At 40.4% G+C, this 14823-nt stretch overlaps 1 protein-coding gene across 3 annotated transcripts in view; it reads right to left on the bottom strand.

Moving 5' to 3' along the window:
* DHRS12 (dehydrogenase/reductase 12) overlaps positions 1-14823 on the bottom strand; it is a 31512-nt gene that overhangs the window by 5123 nt on the left and 11566 nt on the right. For 2 of the 3 annotated variants that reach the window (XM_075741896.1, XM_075741898.1), the window contains 6 exons: positions 14591-14683; positions 12988-13069; positions 3502-3563; positions 2647-2751; positions 2020-2110; positions 529-666 (listed from right to left, as the gene is read on the bottom strand). In XM_075741896.1, coding sequence (XP_075598011.1) covers positions 529-666; positions 2020-2110; positions 2647-2751; positions 3502-3563; positions 12988-13069; positions 14591-14683 — 571 coding nt within the window. The remainder of the gene's footprint in view (positions 1-528; positions 667-2019; positions 2111-2646; positions 2752-3501; positions 3564-12987; positions 13070-14590; positions 14684-14823) is intronic. The other variant, XM_075741897.1, reaches the window with a different exon arrangement.

Consider the following 14823-nt stretch of genomic DNA (forward strand, 5'->3'; position numbering starts at 1 on the left):
GATTTGCCTGGGAGAGAAGAAAGGCTCTGCCCTATTTTTCCATTCCCTATGCTTACAGGGCCAAAACTGCCACTGTGCTCAAGTCTCTGCCCAGCGTTAGGGAAAGGGGGAGTTGGCAGATTTACTAGAATGGAACGGTAGGAAGAAGAGCCTGTCAAAGCAAAGCCAACCCCCAGTGCTCAGTAAGAAGAATGCTAGTTTCCCAGCATCATAAAAGATGCTGTTTGACTGCTGTGATTCACCTTCCCTTGGCACAGTCCTGCACACAGCCATTTTCATTAAAAAATCCAACCCTCCCTAAAGAAATGCTTTGAAGTTTCTATCAGCTACTTCAGAAGACAAAAGCAGGAACATAACGCAGTCATTCTCTGGTTGCACAATGCTCACCTGAACCTTTAGTCTTGAAAGGATTTTGAGAAATACTTTATCCTTTGAACAAGGGTTGCCATTCCAGGCCAGAGGGGAATTTCAGTTCAGGCAGCTTAGGGATCTCCCACTGCTAAGCAGTGCAAGACACTGCCGCCTTACCTTGGAAGAACAAGCCACTCGGTAACTTTGTTGCTTCAGTTGATACTGCCAACCATACAACAGTATCAGCTCCCTGAGCCTCTGTGCGCAGATTATTCTTCATCTTCTGATAGAAATCTGGCATTGACGATCTCACAGCTATAAAGAACAACAATGGAATGGTGACCTGCCATGCAAAGATTTTTTTATGATAATAATAAAAAAAGAGCAGCTTAAAATTGCCATTGTAAGTGCAGGAAAAAGACAAGGCATCTCAGAGTCCATGAAAGAACGAGTATTTCCCCATAGCTAGGAGTACGATGACTTGTGGTGGAATGGTGCTGAACTGCCAGATGATCCACCAGTTGTTTGTTTGGGTCAAATTACAGGGGCAAAACCAGTAGGAGCTGAGAACAGGATCAGTGAGAGGTTCCCGAGCCAATTCCATTCTAAACTGCAAAGACAGACTTGAGGGAAACAGAAATACCAAACCCCAAGTATTCTAACAGGATTTTTAGCTCTTATTTTCTCACCAGTTTTAGGAAACCAATTGCAGTATGGTCTTTAAAAACTGTATTGTGAACAGTACCTAAACCAATGACATAATTCATGTTTAAACTCTGGTTTCTTTTTGGTTTGTCCAACAGGTGATGACTGAAGGCCCAGCACCTGCAGCTGTTGATTTTGGGGGGTTGGAGAGTCCTTGAACTTTAAGGTGGGATAACTTTGGTTCATTAGGTTTGAAATCCACAAAGGATGTACAAAAATAAATGTATTTTAAAGAAAAAGAAATACTAGGATATTTACTTGGAAAGAGCAGTTTTCAAGCATAATGTAGACGAGGTAAATGCTTCTGTCATCAGAACGAAGTTTGGGAAACTGCGTCCCTAGAAAAGACCTAGAGATCGGATTGCCAGTCGGCATCCCGAGCTTGGGTGTCAGGGGCTGTTAACATATTGCAGAACACAACATGCATACTGGATAACTGATGCTGGCCCGCCTGCTGAGACGCAGTCACTGAAGAACAGCTGCAGCTCAGACAAAGGGCTGTCTGGCCAAACGCTGCTTCTCGACGGCAGTAAGTGTTTAGCGGAAGAGCAGAGGAACACGGCTTGCACAATGCTGCATGCTCCTTTTTCCTATGTGCCCTCACAAATTCCCATCATCTGCATGTTGGTACTTAGAGGCAGAAGCTTTATCTGTGTGTTTAACAGTCCCACTACAAACGTAACTTAAAGGTTACCTTAATGCATTGTGGCTCTGCTGTGCGCTTGCGCAGAGCTGGAACCATTCATTGCCCATTATTATTCTCTGACTACACACAGATAGCAGAGACTGTGCAGAACAGAGCTACCAAGGGGGCACAAAACTACTTCAAGCACCAGTTTGGAGCCAAGAAATCACTGCAGCTGTTGGAGAAATCTACCAGAAAGTCTCATTTCAATTTGCTTTTAGACTAATCCTGAAAAGAAAAAAAAATAAAAAATATATTCAGTGTCAAGCAGAAGTTACCTGGAGTGTCTGCCCAGCCAGGGTGCATAACAGAGAAATGGATGTTTCTGTGAGCTTTTGCCCATTGTTCTGTCAAGACAACTTGCTGTCTCTAGGATAGAGCAAAAAGAGCCAGACTGGCACCAAGTTCAATAGCTCGTCCACTAAGTTAGTTCTCAGGGAGATAAACTACATCAAACATGCTGTAAATACCAGGGCATTTATGCACAGCAGAAATATACCCTTGCTCATCCTGACTGGATTTATTGGATAATTTTGTCAGAGACCATGGTCATTGCAATCCATATCCTGGCCACAGCTCGCTTTTCAAGCGGTTACACTGCTATTACCGACCACATCTACTTGCTGCAGATTGTAGCTAAGAACTGAGCAGGCAGAAAGGGTTTGTCAGCTAAAGACAGTTTGCCCCCTGAGACTTAAATCAAATCAAATGAAAGTCTAGCCATGGTGTGCACAAGATGGTGTGCACTCATAAGCAGATGCCATCATACTCCTGAAGATTACAGCTCTGTACAGGTTGGATGCAATGGGAAAGCAACAGTGAACAACAGGCTTTTTGCAAAGCAGATGGTATAAGCTGCCTAGCAAACAAGCACTGGGCTTTGTTTTCCAAACCACAGACTGTACCTTGTTTTGTGCATACACCATAGTTCCATCAAACGTCCCGTTGCCCGACTGCAAGTCAGATATGTTTAATTTTTGAACTAGCATGCCCCCAGAAGAGACAGTTATCTGTAAGCAAGTGAATGAAAAGCAAATGAATGAAAAATAAAACTAGGAACTCCCCACAGTCACACTCATGCATGAAATGTTGTCTTCAGGCCATATTTTGAAGCCCCTAGGAGCAGGATTCCTCTGCAAACTCTTTGCAATATGCTTCTGTTCATGCGTGGAGCATACCTGGGGATGAGTAGGAAGAAATAGATTTTTTTTTTTTTTAAAGAAATTAATTTTCGTTCAAATTGGTGTCAACTCCATCAGGGAGCTTCGTGCTTCTTCCTTTTGAAAAGTAATGGGGAGAAAGAAAATAGAAGAATAGCACTATTTGTAGTTTTTATGTTTAGCATTTATAGATGCTAATTAGAAAATGAGAAGCACTGTTCAAACCTTGGGAAATTTCATTAAAAAAAAAATGTTCCTGCTGTCCTGGTTTAGGCCAAGACCTCTAAGGTTCTTTTAAGCCTATACTTCTGTTCAAGGTATTTTGCACTATGCTGCAAGAGATAACTTGCCCCAGGGAAAGGAAACCGAGAAGTTTCCAAAGGAAGTGTTTTACTCTACTTTCCAATGAAGGGTTGAGAGTAGCAGGCAGGAGCTTTGCCTTGGAGAACGAGGTTGCTGTTAGCAAAGTCCAAGAGAATTCTAGAGATGCTTACAGCATTATAACTAATCCTGCATTGCCAGCACAGCCAAAGAAATGCTGTCACAAACCAGAAGATAAGAACAATAAAACACCGCTTTTCAACAGCATCGCAGACTCACCACTCTGGCATCAGCTTCTTTTTGCAGGAGGGGCAGCAGGGCAGTTGTCAGAATGTATGTACCTACAAGACAGACACAAACATTAACATTTCTTTTTTAAAAAGCTTTTTTCTTGCTGCTTTACCTGCAATATGCCTATTCAACTTGTAGTGGTCCGCATTGCTGCGTACTTCTCAAAAGGAACATGAGTTATAGACTTTTATGTTTATTGTACTTATAGAGCAAACTGATCACTACATTCCAGCGTTAACTGTGAACGCAAAATGGCTCAGGTATGGATTTCTTTGTGCGAAAGGCGATGCTAGTGAAGAAACAGGGAAAGCATTTCCCCCCCATGTGTGGCATACATACACATATCTATGCTGGGTCATGAACAAGAGAAGGAAACTGTGCTTCGCACCTGTGTTTCTTTGGCCCCTGCATATGCACTTAAGACTTACCCATTTTTGCCTTCTCACTGTGAAAACACTCAGAGTAACCCAACACTTCTGATTTGTGTTGCATGCCAAAACTGCCTCTTAAATCCCCAGCATGACTATTACAGAAGATAAGGAACCCTTGAAGGGGGAAAAATATTAATGTTAGATGCCCAAGGCTGAGTTAACATTACTTGGGGAAACTTAACTGTGTCCTCCCCCACTTTAATTGTGTTCATTTAGCATAGATTTGTACACACCACACAAATGTATTCCATTACAGCTGTTACCATGAACAAAGTTTGTTATTCAAAACACTGTTCAACAGCTAACCTGTTTGATTCAGGCAGACCTAGAGATGTTTCACGCACTCAGGTGCGGCACAGGGATTTTTGTTTGGTTTTATCTCTTCAGAGATTTTTTTTTTTAGTTTTTCCCCTTTAAACTGTATTTTTAAAAAAATCTGTTCAATTCAAAATTAATCTAGTTCCATTTAGTCTAGTGCTTCTGCGTTGAGTATAATACTGCTCTCTCGTCTCTTCACAAATGGCTCTAGTTCAACAATTCTGTGTCTGTGATAAACGTATTTTTTTCCATGAGCTACCAAGGCCATGTTTTTCACTAGACATGAAGACTTCAGCATGTGTCTTTATAACCTCTCTTCCACAGAGGCAATGAGATCACCCAGTTAAAACACAGCATGTTTATAATATGCTACCAAAGTCAAATGTGCTACATGCTTGGTGGATGAACTGTTCAGTTTCCCTGTCAGTCACAACAGTCTTCATTTTCTCTATATAATCAGAGGGACATCCATATGCACACAATATATTTAAACCCCTGGCAAATCAAACAAAGGGAATGCACAGCAGATGAGTAAATGCAGCCTGTCTTCAGCAGAAAATGCAAGCGAACGCAGTTGCCAGTGAATAACGAGAGCCCGTACGTCTCCCCTGGTAGTGGTGGGGAGACTGAACGATGACATCATCAGGACAAGAACTACTGCTGATTGTCATGGGAGACTGCGCCACAATGTTAAAAAAATAAAAATAATTAAATCACTTCAGTACAAGCTGAGACCCTGGATTAAATTTTGATTTGCTATGGATTCTTCAAATGCAAAGTAACATCATGTCTTGGATAAATAAGCTGCATTTCCTAAAGGCAGAGCTGCAATGCACCAGCTATGAGGACGCATCATTTTACTGTCCTGCAGATTAATTTACACTTTTAAGGGGCTTCACGTTTGTTAATTCTAAAGGGATGCAAAGATGAATGCATTAACATTGCCTCATTAACAACTGGGGTTTGTTTTGTTTTCCAGCTGGATGAGAAACGTTCAATGCCAAAAATCCTGCTTACAGCAACTACAGCTTGTCAGAAGTTTAAGTGCTTATATAAAACCACAAACTAACTGCAAAGCCAGCGTCTCCTCTCTTCCTCAAGTTTACTAAGAATTCAGTAAATCCCACAGAGCCAGAGCATTCAATCTTTTTGCCCCACAAAACCACTTGCTCATTTGCTTTGAGATAGAGCACAAAAAGACCAGTTTTGAGCCCAGCTTCTATGGTAAGCACTAGTATCTCAAAACACACAGATGTGACGCATCGAGCATTAAGACTGACACGTTTCATTTCTACCACTACTAAATATTTCACCAATTATTGTCCCCTTTTTGAGTGTTTGAGCACAAACTCCTTAGTACTTTAACAAATATACTTGGCTATTATATGTTCTTATTTGCATGGGCTGGTCTGTCTTCAAACAGCCTGAACAAGAAATTTAGTACAATAATAGTAGAATAGATATACCTTATTAATAAGGTACAGCACAGAGTTTGATAGTTATGTTCAAGCAAATAGGAAGCATGTGAAGTACAGCCAGTGCCGAGGCCTGGCACAGCCATGTACCTCATGGCATCCATTTGGCTAAGCACAGCTGTATTGCAGTGTGCAGCAATGCAGAAATGAATTTCTAAGTAAAAGAGAAAGCTGCAAGTGAATGCATTGCCTACCACAGTCCCTATAAAAACATGAACTGCAGTAACAGTATAAAAACAAAAAAGGAAAATTTTCTTATCTTTAGTAAAAAAAAAAAATATTTGCAAGGAAAGCCAAGACTGATTCAGATAGAAGAGACTACATTCCCTCTCCTCCCTTAAGGAAATCAAGACAACATCCAAATTATTTATCCTTTTGCTAATAATTGATTATTAATATCAATGTACTGGACATATGCCTTTTCAAAATGAAAACTTTAGCATTCTAGTATGTTTCCTTGAAACACAATCTTTTCTAGTTCTCCTGGACTACAGCCCATTTCTTGCACAGGTCTAAGTGCCTGTGGAAAAGAGCTGGCTATTTTGAATTACTCACATGGAAGAAACTCAAGCAGCAGCCTTTCTCTCACACACACCTCAGACCCAGCAGGCAGGGAGCTATGAGTACACCTGCAAGACAGTGCTAGACATATGGCTGTACAACCTGCATCTATGACTGTGTGACAGAGGCCAGACTCTTATACATCACCTTTTCTTGCTTTGGAAAGTATATTGTCTACATGGCCTGAAAGCCTGACACCCACTGATGTAATGGGTGGGGAGGGGGACAAAAACAATTTTGCAGTGAAATGGTATACACCACTTTCCTTTGAAAAGGAGTACTTGCTGTGCCATAAAGGAAAGCAGCAAGACGAATTCGGGAGCTTGCTCAGAAGCAGCAGTAATGCAGAAGAGGGTGTGTAACTGTCCAGTCTATCACCCCCACGTACAGGATTTCATCTTGCCCTCGCTGAACTCTGCTGAAGTGAAAAGTTGACTAGAGAAACCTACTGGACAAGCTACAGCCCTGTTCTGTGTAATGAGGTTTGACACAGTACTTGCTGGCCATGTTTTCTCCAGTCAAAGAGGCTCCTGGGATTGATGCACCATTTCTTTTAAAGATAAACATCCTGTCAACATTTGCTTTTCTTTGGAAAAATACCTGTAAGTTTTATATCTTGAAGCTGAGCTCACGTAATAGGAAATCATGTATAATACAGTGTAATTAAACCACTCCTATGAAGATACAGGGATTCCACCATTACACACCATTCAACCAACTCTATTATATGGTAGATTAGACAGTATGTGTTGTCCGTCTGTGCATTAAATATGATAATTCCAGTAAAAGCAACAAACATGGCACCTAATGAGAACACACTGTGTTCATACCCACTCCCTCCCAAGTGCTGACCACATTTATGTTTAAGTTTCATGTTTATTTGCTAAAAAATAACAACAAAAAATGTATCACCATTCCTTTGTGGCCTGTTTTGTAATTGCTCCACTTGCTCTGAGATCTTCTCAATTTAGTTGAGTCATCTGATATTGTGCTCTAACAACTCCCATTTTTAACTCCCTACACCGAACCCCTCTGTTAACCTGTATGAGCAGTAATTCGGTGGTTTCACAATCATAGAGGGAAACTTTAATGATGCAAGTGTAGCAAATGAGCTGTTATGGAGATAAACATTCAATTTGTACACTAAGTTGTTTAAAAAAAAAAGAACAAAACCAACGAAACAAAACACACCTACAAAAATCATCCTGTCCGCTTCATAAACTTCTAAATAAAATTATGCTACCTTTTGCATGACCCAAGTAGAAGCTGAGGGGACTCTATGGAAAACACTATTGTTAGGTCTTGCAGGAAGGTAGCTCTGCATGTTCTTGCAACAGTTCACTGTGGATCTCGCCATCTCTACCACAGCATAACCAAAGAGAAAGCTATGCCAGTGCAAGGGACAGAAGCCTACAGCGTATTAGACACTGGTCTTTCCCACAGAAGGCTACAAATCTTTCTGTACTAGAACATGAAACTAAGCAAAACATAGAATAGCCCTAACAGAAAATATAGGCAAACACTGTGAAAGCAGATTTCAAAAATGCTGGTGGTATAACTCAGCTTTAGCCTGCTAAAACCTGGAAGACTCCTTTGGATTCATATAGTTCAGACTTGGAAATCAACAGGATATCGTGTATAATAATAATGCATGAACACATACTCCTACCTGCTTTACAGATTTAAAGTGACCCCAAAACCTGTACTTTAAATTTGATTTATAAAGAAAATTATGATTTCAGTAGAAGTAATATTGTAAAGCCACTACCTGTTTATAACACCAAATTAATTGATGATGTAATTATTGCAGACCCAAGTGTCTTGGTGGATTCTAGAATAGTTTTTGCTTGACGTTCTATCTGGCAATTAGTGGTGAATTGTTGGTGAGGTTTTTAATCTGCTAACATTCAGATAAGGGCAGGCAGCCAGCACCACACTCAGTGAAGTTTTCCATCTGCCTGAGCTTTGCAGTATTATTAGGAACAGTGTTATTTCAACTGTGAAAAAAGTGGGAACAAAAAAACCAAAACACTTTTATTGTACAGATTTCAATGACTCATTAATCTAGTAAAAGAGAGGGGAAAAAAGAGAAACAAGAATAAACTGACATTCTTTCTTGACCTGGTTATCTTTTCAAGCCTTCAATTTCTGCACTTCCAACTAAGAGACATCCCTGAGTCTGTTTCCAGAGTACAAGATCAGAAATGAAGATTTTAGTGTGCTGTCTCTGAGGGCCAATTCTACCACACTAAGCAATAACAAAGCGTATGGGAAGACCTAATGAACATGAAAGACAAAACAAAGGTTTACATTTCCCTTGAATTACAAAGCTCAGCTCAATAAGGGTACCTCTGTGTCCTGGGATCTTAGGCTTCAGTATAGCTAGTAGATGTGCAACTATATTCAACCTTATCCTTTCACATAGCACCTCTCATCTGTAAGTCTCAAAGGTCTTTAGAAAGAAAATTTGTATCATAGTCTTTTCACAGGTAAGGTTGTCTTGCCAAAGATCAGGCACTGACCTTATGGCAGACTGACAGCTGGTATCCAAGTTGCCTGACTTCCAAGTAGTTGAGAACACAGTCCACCAGGCCACGCTGGTTGTGCGAAACACCAGTTAGACATGGTTTATCCATAGGGAAGAGACTGACAAATATCCATACAGGTTAGGCAATTTGGCATAGATGGGCCATGCTGCTACTGTGGGAGAAAAGCATCTTATTTCCTCTGGCCCTACCCCTTCTTGCACAGAAAGTAAATGTATATGGCTTATATTATTAAAACATGACACTGAAGAAAAGATGCATATTGGGAGCATCATTTATTTATATCTGACTGTGTTTTAGCATCCCCTTGGCTGGTAAGTAGCAATAAAAATGTAACATATATGCCATTTTCCCATGTCAAGCAAGAAGATGTGTTCAGTAAAAGCAAAGTGAGGCAGGCTATAAAATAGAGGAACAAGGATTGTTTCAGCTAAACATGTAATGCTTCAATAAGAACACACTTCTGTTGCCTCCACTTGCCTACCAATGCTGACAGGTTTTTTTCCAAAATGACTGAATACTGTTGGTTTAAATAGTCTTTGCTGGGAATTTTACTAAAAGTAAAATGAAATCAAATTTTAAAAAAATAAATAATAATAGTGTTGACTCAGAAGTCTGCAAGACACATCACAAGAAATGATTGCTTGTTGCTACCCAGCTCCTGGATACAACCCTGAGTGCAAGGCCAGCCCACAGGAGGGAACGTAAGAGCAACAACACACAAACTACAGGGTACACAAATAAAATCTACCCATCAGGATCAGTAGCTCCCCAGGAAATCTGCCCACATGACCCCAAGCCAGTTGCTCAATTTCATATGGAAGGTATGATTCAATCAGCAATGTGCCATTTCAGACTGTCTAACTAGTGCTCCCACATTACAGTCTAAGTGGTCCACAGCTGTTCTGCTCTCTACACCTTCAATGAGCTCCAGCAATCAGAGCAACAATTCTTGGGGATGTAGCAGGGAAAAAAAGTAAGATATTTCAACAACAGAACCACAAGCAGCCCCATGGCATTTGTGCTGAGTCCCACTTTAACGATGCTAGGCACCAGCACAGATACGGCTGCCACTGCCTGCTCAAAGCAGTTTACAGTTTGAACTTGACTGTTAAACAAACCATATAAAGCCTGAACTATTGACCTTCATTTTGCATTTTCATGACCTTCACCCATCTGCATATTCTGACAACACCAGAGAGGACTCTGCACCTTCTATTTCGGTGAGCTGCCCTCAATTAGCCAGGCAGTGGTATTTCACATTAAAGGAAGTTTACTTTCTATTCTAACCACTATTATTTTTGTAGATATTCATTTTATCTACCAGAGGACATATGCATATATGTCCAAGAAAAGATCAGGATATAAGGTATGCTTCACAAGCCAGATGATCAATTAGAACTGAACTCTAACATCCATTATGCTTGAAAACAGACTAACAAGTCAGTCAAGCAAAATATTCCTAGCCTGGATTTAAAAGCTCCACAGCATTTTAGACACCTAAATAAGCAATTCTACAAGCTTATATAAATATTAAACAGATATCAGATACAGAATTCTCTGCCCTGCATTTAAAGCACATTACAGTTCAGAGTCTTGCATTCTTAGATAGTTACAGCCTACACGTTCCTTTACTAGACCATAGCTAAGATCCAGGGTAGAAACAAATAGTGACAGAAAGATGGAAGGAACACTCTGCATGTGAAGATCTGAAAATAAATAAATAAATACATTCCATCTTATTTCTGCAGAAGTTAAGCAGTCATGAGTTATTGTTTCCATGCTGCTCATGAGGGGGACAACTGCAGGTTTTCAAAACAGGGGCCCTGAGCCCACCCATGTCACCCTTCAGGCTTTAGCTTTTCTGGGGAAAGAGACAGAGGGGAATTTAGTTTGTCCTCTCAAGCCACATTCTAGGTTACAGCCAACCTATATATCAGCCATATCGAATTTACCCAAGTTTTTCCTCTGGGAACTTATAATCACAGATAGTTACTGATATAGAAATAACTTCTCCAAAGTCAAGCACACTCAAAGGTACCTAGCGCTTAGGGAAATGACTTAACACAGCATCTATTCTGACATACATTTCTCCATATGACTTTCTCCTACTATGATTCCAGCAGATATGATTTTTACCTCATCTCTGAAGAAGAAAAGCCTGCATTGTTGATAGCATTGGTCCTTCATGTGTGTCTGACCTGCAAGCACAGAACCTTTGTCTTGCACAGCCAGCCTCTTCCAGCTCAACCAAGTCCCACTCTGTTCTAAAGCTTCAAAATTTAATCCTTACTGTTGCCTAGAGAGAACTAGTCCAAGCAAACAAGCCAGTCCTTGTCTGAACCCTGCAGAAGTTGGACAACAGAGGATGAACTTACCTGTTTTACCTTATCTACTCAAATGTGCAATGACCTCCTTGACCTTCTTATACAGTCATGCAGCAAGTGATACACAAATGAATAAAGGAGATCTATTCATAACATTCACAAAAGATAATACAGGCATTTTCCTAGATCGCTACCATTGTAATTCAGCTTCCTCTGTGCAGCTGTATATCTCTAGTGAGGCTGATTTACAGCTGGGAAAGCAGAATTTGCTGCTTCTACTTGTGTGATAAAATTTAATTCAAGCGATGCACTAGTACAGTTCCTCAGCAATTAATTTTCTCAATGTTTAAAACTAAACCAAAACATGTTTTCATGTTCAGACTGTTGTATTTGTTTCACTCTGCTTCTTTCTGGAGGAACTACATGTTTGCATGTTGCTGGATTTTTGTCTGAAAGACCTCAAGAGGGTTAAACTAATTTAAGGTGAATAAATTTCTCAAAGTAGAAGTTCTTGTACTTCTGCAGCCAGGGGAAATTTGATGGCAAAATAAAATTCATTTTGAATTTTGACCACAAGAAACAGAAGAATGTTAGCAGAAGATTAATGTGAAGAAAATGAATCTGTGCCTTTACACTTGAATTAATTGTCAGTTTAATGTAGTCAGATTTGCTGAAAAAACAAGCTAGATACGCACAAGACAGATCTAAAATGTTAGTTTTCAAAAGTAAATAGGAACTAAGGAAGCAACACAGGAGAAAGGCTAAGAATAAAACCCAACAATGGTTTCCAGGCTGTATTAGTTCTATATATGCCCAGTCTTTATAGTCTAAGCTTCCCCCTTCCTTGTCCCAGATATTGATGAACAGGAGGAAAACACAGAAACAAAGCACCACAGCTCCTCCTTAACATACTACTTCTGAATATATTAAATACATTCAATACACAATTTCTTGAGAAAGCCACCTACCCTGCATGGAGGCAGAGAGAAAAGAGAGTGTCGGGACTGTTGGCTGATGCAAGCACCACACCTCTCTTTGCAAGAGGTGCAGCTTTCAGCCCTACAGATACCAGGGGCAACAGACAGTTCTTCTCTGCTGGCTGGCTGTTTACTGACATCTTTTCCACGGCTTTTATGGGGGAGCCTTCCACTTTGCTTGCCATCTTCCTAGCTCATTCACATCTCCCCTTTCCCCCTTTATTTGCTTCCTTTAATTTGTCCCTCCTATACCTCCACCACGCAGTTCATGGGATACGCCCCTTATACGTGGGGTGCTTAAGACTTACCCAGTACTGCCCAATCACTTGACTAGATGTCACATCTGTTCAAGTGTCCAGAGCACTATGTAAGGCATAGCCTTCCTACACAGTGCCTCTGTCACATCAAATGGGGTTTTCCAGGCCTATTGAAACATTTGAATGTCTTTTTCAATACCTGAAGTGCTCCAAGCTCTAGCCAAGCCACAGGAGCACACTTAATACAAAGAGAGTATTATTAACAGCACTGCTTGGAATAAAGTTTCCTAGCAAGTTTCAGAATCAATTTAATTAAATCTCATCTGCATTTGTCCACTGCTGCTATGATAAATAAAAGGCACTGATATGAGAACAAGTGAAAAATGGACAAATTAAAAAAAAAAACAACCCATACTCCAAACAAGCTGTAATATTGCTTCTTTTCCTTTCCCGCTCTTTCTCTGGCACAGCAATGGTACAATCACTCTTTGAGCAGGAATACACATCTCACAAACCCAGCTGTAAACACACTCTCCGATACACATACGTACCAGAGTGCAGAACTAAGCCTTTAATACTCACCCAAAGTGTTTGTTGCAAAGTTTTTTTCAAGTCCATCTTCAGTTAATTCTCTGTTATTCACCATACATCCTGCATTGTTGATCTGTAAGACAACTCCTGTAAACAAAAATAACCTACAAATACCTACAATCAAAACCATACATAAACCAGCCCATGTTAGTTTGCTGTTTTCTAACACTGCAACACAAATCTACAAACTGTTTCAACACCATGCTAATCAAAGTCACACTACTCTGTCACTGACCATAAAGGCTTTTCACAAAAGAACGGATCTTCAAAGAAATGGATCACCAACAGTCCTCTTAGTGCCTTACTCCATGTTTTTAAACTTTTCTCACAGAAAGCAATGTGCAAGTTGTAGAGCAGATATTAGAATATATATGCAGCGTAGTTTGTTAGTTTCATCTGAGAGATCACACTGATCCCACATGATCTGTGCTACATCGTGATGTATTCTCTGTTAGAGATCTCTGTCTTGGGGAAAATTTGCTAAGGGAAGCTGTATGACACACAGTAGAACAGTCTGCAGGCACCCCAACCTTCAGCAAATTAAATGAAAACAGCCCCAAATTTAGCAGCAGTTTAGCCAGGTCAGCAGGTTAACCCTGCAAAGAGCGGAGCTAAGCAGCAGAGGTGCACCATAATGACTCTGTGCCCTGGTTGTAGGCACCCCAGCATTTCTGTGCCTGGCAAACCTGCACAGAGATCTCACCCGACTCACGCATTGCTAAAACAGCACCACGCCACACAGCATGGATGCACTGTAAGGTAAAACCTTGTGAATATTAAGAAGCTTGCTCTGTGTAGCCAGCATATTTTCAGTGACACTTCTTTCTCTGCCTTACCTTTCAGAGAAAGCTGAAGCTTTTCTTTCCCACGTCGAAAAGGGATCTACCCCTACACACCTCCCTACTCCTTCACTGCCACTCCTCACAAGCTATCTTCCCATTTCTATCAGAATTTCCTTATCTAGTAAGCACCAAAACATCTGCTCCGGGTGCCTCCGTTTTAGTTCGGCCCCCAGAGCAAATTTGCACTGCTAAATAAAGCGGGAAGAGTACTGAGCCCTTTACCATCCATACTGCTTAACTGTTAGCTCCCTCCCTGGCTCAGTTTCAGACTGCTCAAACTAGACTTTCTATAAAAGTTTAATCTTTAAGAGGCACTAGCTGGAAGCAAGCGTAATCTGCCCTTGAGAGGAGGCATCAGTCCCTGACATATTCCATTTAGCAGAATATGCATAGCCTGATATGCAACCTAAAGGCCACAATGTTTCCATGGTAAGAACCTCAAAAGATGCAGCTAAAAAAATTATTGCATTTCTCTCTTTTTTTTAATGTCATATCTGTGTACGTGAACTGATAATAGACAAGGGCAAACAGACCTTGGAGACTACTGCAGCAACATCTAGAGAAAATTAAGCAGAGAACCATGGGTCAAATTGTAAAATCTTAGACTACCCTTTGGACAAGTTCAGAGGCTCCACACTCCAAAGACAGACATGATTGGTGGACTTGGCAGTGTTAAGTTAATGGTTGGATTTGATGATCTTAAAGATTTTTTCCAACCTAAACAATTCTATGATTTAAGTATGCAAACTTACCAACACATTTAATTTATGTTCATTTTTGAATTTTTCAGCAAATTTCCAGATTTCCTTGGGATTAGATATATCCACAATATGCAAGAAGATATTCTAAACAAACAAACAAAAAAAAAAGTAAGTTACAATCAACATGGAGAGTGAAGAGACCCTGTTCACTGCTAAGGCCTGTCTAGGTGAAAAGGTATTTAGGCAGTATGAAAAAATATTATCTCCAGAACACAACTAAACCA

Source organism: Balearica regulorum, chromosome 1 (assembly GCF_011004875.1).
Source record: "Balearica regulorum gibbericeps isolate bBalReg1 chromosome 1, bBalReg1.pri, whole genome shotgun sequence".
NCBI lineage: Eukaryota > Metazoa > Chordata > Aves > Gruiformes > Gruidae > Balearica > Balearica regulorum.